We start from the raw sequence: 12,755 nt of genomic DNA on the forward strand, positions 1-12,755 counted from the left end.
ACAAAGTGGTCTTTGCTCAAGCTGTTCCCCCGTGACCTGACCCCGGATAAAATGGCAGTTAATGGATGGATGGAAGGAGTTTTTCTCCAGTAGTCATTTAACATTTTGATTCTTTTTCCCTAGGTACTTGTTGCTCGACTGTGCCAAAACCTTTTAAGTGTTTTTTTTTTTGTCTGTAACTGTCAAATTTTAAGCTATCGTCATGTTTTCTATCTCATTTTAAATGGAATTTTGAATGGATTTGAATATTTCAAAATGTCAATTTTCATTTTCGCGGACGGAAGGCTGTTTTTTTGAAAACCCATTATGTATATAAAGAACTGCCACACCAATGATTTCTTTCTCTTCAAATCAGACAAATAACACCTGATCTATACTTCCCAGAACATGATACATACATACAGTCCGTCTTTGCCGATGCAAACATAAAAATGAACACAACCAAACATGTTAGAGGCCAAAACCGTTATGTCTAACTCCTTTAAAAAGAAAAGAATTCTTTTCACAATCCACACTTTTCAAAATTTTTCCTAAACTTGTTTTTAAATGGACCACATTTTTACTTTCTGTAATGTCCACTATTGATGATTTTGCATTCTTTGTTTATTTCATTGATAATCTGTACTGTACTCACATTTTAGGGTGGTGCAAAAACTGAAAATGCTTTCTCCCTCTTACGTCCTGTCCGCCCTCTTTACCCTTAAATGTTTTTTTAAATTATTTTCTGGCAAAATGACAACAAAAAGCCTCTTGGGACACATAAAGTGTAGTTGTGATTATTCAGAGGTAGACATTTTATATCAACATTCATACACACTTTATACATATATTATTTCGTTATGGTTGATTGTGATTATGGTTGCACAGCAATACTGAATGATGATGATCCATTAGTAAGACATTAATAGTCATGAAGCCTTTTTTGTGTACTGTGTTCACAGGACAAGCTCTGCACTTTGCCTTCTGCACAGCATCTTCTTCCTTTACATCCCTTTTTATTCTTCTGTCTATCTTTCCTCCTGTCAAATTAGCTGCTAGACAGCATGCCTCAATGTTTGACAGCAACCCCAGAAAAAGCATTATGGAAGTGAAAGAACGCCGTCCATACTGTAAACGACTATTACAGTAACAACTAAATATCAACTAATGACTTTCCTCATTAAGAATCTTACCTTCTACTAATATGATATATCGACTTTTGAATTTTTCAGGTGACAGTGAAGATTGTGCTATTAGCCACCAAGAAGTTCGTGTCCCAACTCAGAAGTCTTACTCCTCTAGTGACACACTCAAAGGCTTTGACAAGCACCAAGACCAGACCAGGTGAGAAAAAATTTATAGTCAAAAGTCTCTCTTCTACTAGACATTTGTTAGTTGCCTTGTTACATTTGTACTTGTTTATCAAGTGAAGAATGATGCGTTCACAAGAATAATATTCCACACTTTCACTTTTAGCATTATTGTGAAAAGGCTGAGGCTTTCACACGTTATTCTACACCAACTTTCTTCCTTATCTTCTTTTATTTATGATTTGTTATTCACAGGGGCAGATTATATTGATGAACATTTCTGTAAATGCAGCAGAATTAGCAGCCAGAAGGCTAGTAGTCATCTGCCGTCCCCGGACAGATTTCACATTTTCTCAGGAGCAACATGTTCAGGGTCTTGCTTAAAGACGTTTAGACATGGTCACAGTGGTCGGGGTATCAAAACCACAATCTCTCGGTTGGGAGACAATCACTTTACCGCTGAACCATGCGGCCCCCTCTTATTCTTTGTCTTCCGTTTGATTATGAACCTGTAACAGGTGTGCATCTTGTGATTCCAAACATTTTTGTTTTACGACTTTTTCAATCCCAATTCAGTATTACGCATATACATCATTTAGGACACATACTGGTTGGGATGCCTGCCAGACGCCTACTTGGTGAGGTGTTTTGGGCATGTCCCACAGGGAGGAAGCCCTGGGACAACCCAGGACACCCTTTTATCTGGCCTAGGAATGACTTGGGGATCCTCCTGGAGTAGCTGGACCAAGTGGTCAGGGAGTGGGAAGTCTGGGCTTCCCCTCTCAAGCTGCTGTCCTCATGAGCCAACCCCTGATAAAGAAAATTCGGTGGATGGATGGAAAGTTCTAAAATTTCATGACTTCATTCATCTTTATCCTGTTTTTTTTGTTTTGTTTCTCAAAAGGTTTGTAGTCTTGTAAAGCTTGTACAACTCACTACCTGTAAAGTCAGTAGTAAAAGCTTTGGATGTGTGGTCAACACCTTGCCTGAAATGATCAGAATAGAGAAAATAGATCGTAACTAAAAAGAAAGACAAAATAAGGAGATGATAGTTGTGTGTGCATAAAAATAAAATGTGTTTTTTTGTAACATCATGCGGACTTGCACATCAGTTCAAAATTATCACAGAGTCACAAAGTCTTTATTTCTTAAACAAAATAAACTATTGTTTTGGCAGGTTATTTTATGGGACATTGAAAGGACATCAGGACATGGTTAATTTCGAAGAGGACAATTACAACATAGAGGGTAAGTTTGAATGTATTTGCTTACAGTACACATAACCTGTATTAGCTTCAATAATTGTATGAGGTTTGTAGCAAAATCAGTGACTATGTTTACATGCGATCAATATAAGAGTTAAGAACAATATTCTGATTTCTGAAACATTTAGAATAACTCAGTTAACATCAATTGGGACCGGACACCCCCCCATTTTAATATACACCCACAGAATTTTAAAAATATATATTTTTTAATTTTAAAAAACCTTTTTTTTAAATGCAAAATTTCTTCATTCTATGCATTTTATACACACACACACACACACACACACACACACACACACATATATATATATATATATATATATATATATATATATATATATATATATATATATACTTAAATCTTTGATTATTAAACCTTCTACAGTAACTGAACAGTTCCCTCTTTCCATCCTTTGAAGTCTCACGGCAGCTGCTTTCATATATCTTATAGAAGACCTTATAGTGACCTGCAAGACACTTAAACATGATTTCAAGAGGGAGATTGGCACTTCTGTACGACACTCCATTGGCTCCCAGCGCGACCTTTGACCAATGAGGACAGGAGTTGTCATCTAGTTCAGCCCCAACTCCCGTCTCAACAGCACGCAATCACAATCTCAACATCTCCGCAATATACATGTTTTTTTCCCCCCAAAAAATCTGCGATGCACTGAGAGTATGACAGGCGAGGCACGACAAGGGATCAATGTACTTATATATATGAAAAGATCCAGAACACTAACATTTGTTGTGTTCAATGGAGGTAACATCAAAGCGTATACATGAACAAGTATTTGAGTTAGAAAAGGCATAACAAAGGGGTCTTGTTTAGGTTTTTAAAAACCGGAAGATGAGCATCTTTTGCTCGTTCACTAGGACTTGCAAAACCTCTATATATTTGGATTATAAAATGGCAATCACTTGCATGAAATGTTGTCATTCTTGCATGGATGAACATTTTATTTGATTTTGTGATTTGAAAGTAAATAGCAATTTTATTTCTGGGTTAGGGTCAGGTCTGTGCATATCTTGAAAATGTATGAGAAAACTATCTACATTCCCTGACTGAAATACTTACATTCCATTCCTAAGTATAACACTATTTGACTGCATATTTAAGTGAACAGTTGTAATGGGGGTTGCAAAATAACACTTGTGAAAATATGCTAAACCTTAGAATTATTCTCCACTACTAATCAACACAACATTAGTTTGGAGAATTACCCGCGTCTTTATCATACTTTTTCTTTTTGGGGAAATATTCGAGCTGCTCGCTCCAAGTGAGCAAGAGAGAGAGAGACAGACAGAAAGATAAAATACACCTTGTTCTTCCTCGATTGATTTGTATACGCCTCGTGCGCTACTCGTTTTAGTTTTTCAAACCCGCTCCCACATTTTTGAGCACAGAATTGTGCCATTTGTCCACTTGTTGAGCACGTGCGGGTTGGATGAATGCGATCTGACCATTCAGACAAAAGATCGGATCTGGATCTGTTTCAGGACCACATACACGGATATGGATCTGTTTCAGTTGGAAAATACAGCACACCATACATAGTGACATTTTTTACATCCCTTGATTCGAAGCTCATTTTCATGTTGACATTTCCAATCCCGAGGGCGTCAACCAGACTGCCATCACCCAGTTTAACTCACTGTGTTGGGGCACCATTAAAGGGACAGTGTGTAAGATTTATACTGTGTTTCATTACGGACAGTTGGAGGTGCTGCAGGTGCTGCATTTCCCATTGTTCGTAGCTATAACAAACATGGCCGCCTCCGGAGAAGTGCCATCCCGCCATGTAATATAGTTTAATGATAACTAGACCTGTGATTATGTTTCAAACATACTGTTGGTCATTAAGAACACATTCATTTGCAAGTTTTTGACATTTACAATCATTTACTTCATTCATTTTTACTGAAAAACGATTTAAATCCTACACGCTGTCTCTTTAATTAACAGAAATGTACTTTCTCGAAAAAATACATTTTTTCCATACGTAAAACACATTTTTTACCTGTAAGATTTGGGTCTATTTTCATGTTATTTTAACATTTATTCAACAACACTTTCACATTTTAAAACAAATCACCCACACGTGAAAATGGTAAGTAAACATTCTATTACGAGTAATAATGTGTACGTTTACAAAAACATTCTGTTATTAGTTGGTTTTATTACATTATACTACACCTTTACCTTTTAAAACAAATCACCCATACGTAAATATGGTAAGTAAACGTTCTATTATGATTAGTAATGTGTACATTCCCAAAAACATTCTGAACTGGTTTTATTGACGTTATTTTACTGAGGTTCACAAAATAAAGTGACTAGTATATTAATATTCACAAATCCATCCATTTTCTATAGCTGCCTTTCCTCACAAGGGTCGTTGCCTTGCTGTTGCCTAGGTCAGCCGCCTTGGGGCAAAATTCCAGGCAAAAGCAACATTTAAAAAAACTAAAAAGTTAAAACAATGTTAATAAATCTGAATTTTAAAATTTTGTAGTTATTTTCAACAAAAATATCAGTCATTTAACATCTTATTCATACTGAAATTACTCTAATATTTCAGTACATTTGAAAAAAAAAATCCGTTTTTTTTTTTTATTGTTTTGGAATTTAATTTTACAGGTGTTACCCTTAAATACCTGACAAACATTTCTGAAATACATTTTATTAAAGAATTAATGTAGAGTATTTCTATTGTATTCATCTGTAAAATTATGGAAATCTGTTGTGTTGCCACAGTTAGTGATTTTACATTTGAAATATAAAATTGCTATCTTTTTTGGAAATTAAATGAGATTTTAAAAATACTGAAATAAAGTAAAATATGCAATAGATTTCTGTTATTTTACCACCTTTTTGTTTTTTTTAAAGTGTAGTCTTAAAGAATTTCTTTCTCCCATGTTTTGACGCTCCAGAATCAATCAACCATTCAACTTGTTGCGTGTCACTGTTTGCCTCTTGGATCACAAAGGCACTTTCACATGAGGAATCAACATTAACCTCACACATCATATGCTTGACTTTGTGGATTTCATTTTTTTGTTTGCTTGCTTTTCAAGCTTGGACAGTCACATTTTTATTCATCTTTTCAATTTTGCCATCAGGGCAGTGACGATTGTAGCATAACTTGGTGGCAAACTACCCAGCAGAGTGTTACGATCTGATCTTTCTCTTCAATTACAGATCCAATTGCTGATAGCTGATCAGTCAGCTCCTTCATTTGTATCAGCGTATAATCAATGAAAGCATCTCCTTCTTTCATTTCACATCCGGAATATCTCTTCTTCAGGAACAGTTTATTTGCCAAAATACACCAAAATGGACCCTCGCTACTTCGGGGTTCCACTATTGAGGATTCGCCTCATCACGGATTTTTTTTTCCGCATGACGTGGATTCACAATATCGTAGATTTTTTTTCAGCTACACATTCGATTCCCAGTTACGATTCACGACTTCAAGGAATTTTTTTCATTACAAATTGAACTTTTGCAATAGCTCCCAAGCGTGCTGCAGACGTTGGATTAAAGTCTAATCTGTATCAAAGATGATTACAATGGGGAGTTTACAATTGAAATACCATTTTGTTGTTAAAGAAATCCAAGGAAGAGGTTTCCAACAGTCTGGTGAACTTCGTCTTTGCTCCTCGAATGTCTCTGCGTCTATGGCGTTATATTTGTGCCACAATTACGAGCGCGCGAAAAAAAAATTTGAGTGGAGAAAATCAAACTGAGCGAGCGAAAACAGATTTTGAGAGCAAGAAAAAAACTATTGAGCGCGTAATTATAAGAGTTTGAGCATGCGCCGATGGAGTTTGAACACAGAAAAAGAAATTGCTCACTCAAAATTCCTTTTTGCTCGCTCGGCATAGCCCTCTCTCGCTCAACATCTCGCTCTCGCTCGCGATACTCCTCCCTCCCTCGCTCAACATCGCGTTTGCTCAACATTGGGCTCTCGCTCGCTCGAGTCGTCCTCTGCGCTCGCTCAGTTCTGCTCACGCGTTACGTTTGTGCCACAAAACCAGCCAATCAGAGCTTGTAAAAGCACTTTGATTGACACAGCTTAGTATCCAATGAGATTGCTTGTACATTATCAGTTGACGCACTCTCGTTTGCCCTGTGTTCAACCGAAAAGGGCAAACGAGAGTGCCCTCAACACAGACTTGGGCTGGAGAATTACTTTTAATATTATTATTATTACTATATTGTATCATTTGACAGAAATACCTTGTTAGTTTTTGTACTTTAATAATATAAGCCCACCCCTCCCGCCTATGTCGATGTGACGCACTCTCGTTTGCTCGTTTCCGGGTGAACACAACAAGCAATCTCATTGGATACCAAGCTGTCAATCAATGTGCTTTTACAAGCTCTGATTGGCTGGTTTTGTGGCACAAACGTAACGCGTGAACAGAACTGAGCGAGCGCAGAGGACGACTCGAGCGAGCGAGAGCGAGATGTTGAGCGCGAGAATGCTATTGCGAGCGAGCAAAAAGGAATTTTGAGCGAGAAACTTCTTTTCAAGAACTTTTTTTCTGCGCTCAAAATCTGTTTTCGCTCGCTCAGTTTTATTTTGAACGCTCAATTTTTTTTTTCCGCGCGTGCGTAACTGTGGCACAAATATAACGCCATATGCGTCCTGCTTGTGTGTTGACATCAACAGCGCAGGGGTGCGCTTCATGAGCTATACCGCGCGTGCCTGTGGAGTTTTAATCTACTTCCACCCCACCACCCACCCCACAGGCACATTGGTGTCAGTCATGAAGCGCACCCACAGCAAAAGGCACACGCACACACACGCACACACACACACACACACACACATTTTCCGGGCAGAGAGAGTAAGGAGCAAAGGTTCGCCAGACCGTTGGAAATGTCTTACCTAGATTTCTTTTATAATATAATGGGATTTCAAGTGTAAACTCTCCAACGACATCCTAATGACGTTGAGCGGGAGGGGGGGGGGGGGGGGGGCAGCTACGCAGTTTCTCTCTCTCTCTCGCTCTCTCACTCGCTCTCTCTCTCTCTCTCTCTCTCTCTCTCTCTCTCTCTCTCTCTCTCTCCCCATCAATTTCACTACTGTATAGTGTATTTAATAATTTAAGATTTAAGTCACTATGTGTACTGTAGTAATATTTGTCTTCAATCATATGTATAGCATGAAGACTTTTCAGATTTTAAAAAAATTCAAACTTTTTTTTTAAAGTGAAAAGTGGGGGCCCTACTTTGCGGATTTTCAGCTTCACTGTATCTCTCTCAAAATGAGCTTTCAACATAGTCCATGCCTCTTTGGGCGTCTAACAACTTGTTATCAGATATAGGCTATCCCTGATACACTGCAGCCATACTGTATAGCTGGGGTGTACTTACATTCAGTACTAAAACGGAGAATGCCATCTCTCTCTGTTGAGTTAATTCAACCTGCGCTGCTGCATTAGCATCTGCAGCTAGCATCTCCATCTTCTTTAGCATGCCTGATAGTCCTTTCGCAAGTGTTCCATCAAAACATCGATGTTGCCCCCTTTTCTGGTCTGCTCAGCCAGTCAATAAACAGCTTATCCTCCATTGTGAAATCCCACTGTTCATCTTCACAAAAAAAAAAAGACTTGCACAACAGCTTTTTAGTGACGATCTGGGCCCATAACCTAATATTTGACAGTTTTATTAACCAACTTGCACACACAGAGCTATCCAACACAATAGACACAGGAAGTTGTTCTTTTCTTCTTTTAAGGCAAACTGCAGCCATAGAATGAAACAGTGATGAAACAGTGCCATCGATTGGACAAACTATTGAAAACTACTGCATTACGACAGTAGTCACCAAATGACGCAGAGTTCCTGGTCTCTAACGTCATTTCACAACCAAGCTGTGTAACAGTAAACAATCATGCGACCAACAAAAGTAAAAAACACCATGATGTGATCCTTTTGCACAAGACTCACCAACCTTTTGTAAACGAAGAGCTACTTCTTTGGTACTGAGTAATGCGAAGAGCGACGAGTTTATGTGAAGATGGGATCATGTTAATTATTTCTTATAATAATTAAGGAAGAGCTATAGTAAATATGTAAATCGAGCATAATATGTAATCTAAATGTAACACATATAGAATTGTTTGTAATTGCTAGAAAATCACAATGTAAGTTTTTTATAGAATAGGCCTGCAGGCTACTCTCGGGGGCTACTTGGTGCCTGTGGGCACCACGTTGGTGACCCCTGCTTTATCACAACTTTGAACAGAACCCAGATGGATGTACAGCGGTACCAACCCCGTCCCAACACAAATACATTGCCGGACAAACATGCTGTTCCTCACCTTTCGGAAGGCAGATCATCATGTCATCCTAACATCAATGAATAATCCAAATGTAATTCATCGTCAGTTCTTGGGTGTCTTTCTTTAACAGGTCCATTTCTACTTTTAGTTTATTGCTTTATTTTGTGCATTAAATGAAAATGACTGAAACTGAAAACGTGAAGAAGCGAAACATGAGTTGTGTGGAAAAGGACTTGTTGGCTTTTAACGATACCCCATGTTTTATAATCCACGTGTGGACGCTTTCAAGGACACTCAGAGCAAAAATGAAGGAAAAAAAATAGTTGCTGAAGTTATAATTATGAAGGCAAGGGTCGGCATGGAATGACCTGAACGTTTTTATTACATTTTATAAATTTACACACAACGTAAGCAGCAATGTTTTTTTCTTTTTTAATTACTATTGTGTCGGTCAGTCAAGCCAACAAACAGGCTGATTAAAAAAGGATACACTAGTCATCAAGCAATATTTGAAAAATGAGAAATTATAAAAAATAAAGCTTAGAGATGTTTTGAACACATTTTTGAGTTTTGGTTTTTCCACGTTTTAGAAGTGCTTAATGTGCCCACCACTGGCAGCACGCACAACATCAAGCTCGTGAGTGAATTAGAATGCTGATTGCAGTTGTTATTTGAACTTTCCTATCGCCCATATTTGCTGCAAGTGATGGAACATAAACTTTGTCCTAAAGACAATTTTTAAAACTATCCCAAAACAAAAAGACACACTGTGTGGTCCAGAGATCTGGCAGGCCAAGGGCAGAGAGCGAGCTCCTCTCACTGCTGAGTCCTCATTTCATTCAGATAAGATTATTTCTTCCCATGGTCCTGGCAGAAGTTGAGGTTCCACCTCTTCCAATCTTGACATGAAAGATAGAAAAACAACTGCAACCAAAACAGTGGGGCTCCACATCCTGAAGCCTGTTTTGGAGAAATTCTAATTGGATATATGCTGTCCACACTGTCAGTGATCGCTGCACTCAACACTAGAAAAAACATAAAATACAAATTGGAAAATATTTTCCAAGCGTGACTTTTATATTGTGTCTTATGTTTTGCAAAATATCATGTGAGTTTGTTGGTGTGATCTTTTTAGCTCTTTGATAAATTTGTTCAGAAAAGATTAATTATTTCTTTTCATATAAATGAAACAAGAAATACAAATTTTCATTTGTTGTTTTTACACTCTGGGAGAAAAAGAACCAAATTGATTCAAATTAGGGCCGGCCCACTTTGGTGAATTCGTCCAAAATTTCAGGTTAAGTTTCCAAGAAAACTAACCAAGTTTCGGTTATATCCCTTACTCACAAAAGACTCTCAAAGGCCCGCTTCCGTGGTCAAAACGCTCCGATGAACGCTGAGTGGAAATAGATAACACATAATGAGGTCCTGTACAATGCAAACTGGAATAGAGTGAGAGTCCCTTTAAAATGATAACGCGCTCTCGGAAGACGCCTGAGACTTAGATACTAGGCAAAACAAGGCCGGGTTGTTAAACCTCCTTAGCAGTGATCGAGGAGATGGCCCTACTATATATGTTGCCTTGACTAATTCTACAAGTGTTCAAACTTGCCAAAATATATTTTAGGTCATCATTTAAGTCTTCATCAGGCAGGCAACAGTGATCCACCCTCATGTCATGGCCTAGTACACAGCTCTGAGATGGGCCTCCCCAACCGTGGGTTCTCTCTTACTACAGCACTGGACCGAGAAGTGGGCAGTCAAGCTGTGATATCGCCAGAGACAGATATGCAACTATGGGACCGCGGGGTCTTGGGCAAGTCATCTCTGAGGAGTTCCTGTTTGTCCAGCCGCTCCAACTCAGTGCTGACTCTTACTGATACAGATCATGAAAACAAGTCTGACAGTGACAACGGTAAGACTGGTCATTTGTCTTCTCTCATTATGCCTCTTACCCATCATCTTGAATATGTCCACAGTATGTCTATAGTATAGGTAATAGAGTTATCAGTCCTCATCCTGTAGGTCCCGGTTTGATACTGAAACCCCTATGTAACCCACCCGCAAGTCCCTGCTTCAGATAATGTGTCATCAGAATGCGAATGAATTGCGATTTGGTGAAAGAGGGAAGGTGAGATGCGTAAGCATTTGTAGTACTTCACTGAAGCACCTTCACTGAAGTTATAAATGTTTGCACCAAGTTAGGAATTGCAATACATAGTTCTTTGGAAAATACAAAGCATCATATAGAGATGCTCAAAAATTTCACTCTGGAAAAATTTGTGAGGTTAACGAAACCAAGAACTGAGTATTCCGTATACCGCTTGGTTTAAATGTATGTGTTTCCATGGGTATGCCTGTGGTTACGCGGATGCCTGTTCCGTATGCTCAAGGCGGTTTATTACGACAGTTGTGATTGTCATAATTAATAATACAACTGCTTTTTTTCCGTCACATGAATGCATTTTCATTTAGATATACAGTACTGACACACTGCTGAGTGGATCTTCATTAAGACATTGCAGCATTTTAACTCAAGTAGTGCATTCCTGGGGTGCGCCTCAAAAAATGTTTGGATCCTAACATGTACCTGTAGATGTATTCCAAAAGTAACAACAGAATATATGGTAGGAGCTGTATTTAAAAGATTGCTTTTCCCCAATCGTACTATATGACAATAAAACTTAAATTTAACAATGTCAAAACTTTGTTTTTAAGTAAAAAAGCAGTTTATTGAAAATGTTAAAGTCTGGTTGTCATTCTTAAAAAAACCTTTCAGAATTAATAAAAGATGAAAGCAGTTTTTTTGTTTGTTTTGTTTTTTACTTTTGTAAAAAGTACTACTTCCTGTAGACACTGCACCAAGCTAAAAGGGACTTCTCAACACACCATTGTTTTGTAAGTGCCACCCTTGTTAGGTTAATAAACATGATGGTTAGTTATAGCCCAGGGTTAAAACTCTTAGCTGGCTTTGTTCTCTTGTTACATTTATATTACTGTGTTGGGTTTCAATTGCAGAACCACAAACATGGTGTTCACTTTAAGTTTAAGTCCAAAAACAGAAAAAAGAATTAGTGCGAGTGCAGACAGAAGTAATACCAGCGTCTGACGAACGACGGACCGGAAAGAACATTGCTAAACATCAACCTCTGGTTGGTGGTGACAGAAGGCTGTGCAAAAATTAACTGACGGGCTGATTACAATTTCATTTGGCTTGAAAAAATGACGTACCGAAGATGACGGAAAGGGGGTAGGGCTCCGACGAATGTCGGACCAGCAAAAAATTGTAAGTTGACCACCCCTGTGATATAGACGTGCCTCTGCCGTGGAAGCAATCGCATCCATTGCCATGTTCAGATTTGTGCTGCTTTTTCCTTGGCTTCTGCATTTTTATCCAAACTATCCACAGTAAAATCTCTTTTTCTTCAAGAACCTTTGATTGTTTTTCATTCAAAAGAGCACTTGTCATTTGGTTTTGTCCAACTTTTGCATTTTTCTCAGAAGCATGGTGAAAATGTAAGACTAACCCCTCACTCTCTCACTGCAGCGTGAAAAATGAGCAGATGGCCTGTTGCCGTTTGGTCGATTTTAATAAGGCTAAATAATGCATGAAATCTTGTGATGATGGTGATTTCCAGGTATGAAAATTAAGTGGAGAAATTAATAATAATTGAACATTTTTAGTTGAAAGGAAGTGCATTTTATTTCTAAATTATATGGTTAAAAAATAGCGTTGATTTGTAGGTATTTAAAGCTTGCTCCCCAGAAAAGCACAGTCATCAGTCAACGTGGGTCAAAATAAGAGATTAGTCACTGCATTTTCTATTACGTTAGATCACGTTTTTATTAAATGACAGTATAGTGTGTATATGAGAGCTTTAGCGAATACCCCCACCCCAAA

The 12,755-nt window shown here is 38.2% G+C and overlaps 1 protein-coding gene across 1 annotated transcript; it reads left to right on the forward strand.

Annotated features, from left to right (window-relative positions):
- Positions 1 to 1,051: 1,051 nt before the first annotated feature.
- Positions 1,052 to 10,849, forward strand: LOC148420725 (teneurin-3-like). Its single transcript, XM_088419112.1, has 4 exons — positions 1,052 to 1,109; positions 1,212 to 1,323; positions 2,467 to 2,537; positions 10,593 to 10,849. The coding sequence occupies exons 1-4, from the start codon at positions 1,052 to 1,054 to the stop codon at positions 10,847 to 10,849; spliced, it is 498 nt and encodes a 165-aa protein (XP_088275238.1).
- The last annotated feature ends 1,906 nt before the right edge of the window (positions 10,850 to 12,755 follow it).

The sequence above is a fragment of the Hippichthys cyanospilos genome, chromosome 7, assembly GCF_059441005.1.
Source record: "Hippichthys cyanospilos isolate Australia breed blue-spotted pipefish chromosome 7, RoL_Hcya_1.0, whole genome shotgun sequence".
Lineage (NCBI taxonomy): Eukaryota > Metazoa > Chordata > Actinopteri > Syngnathiformes > Syngnathidae > Hippichthys > Hippichthys cyanospilos.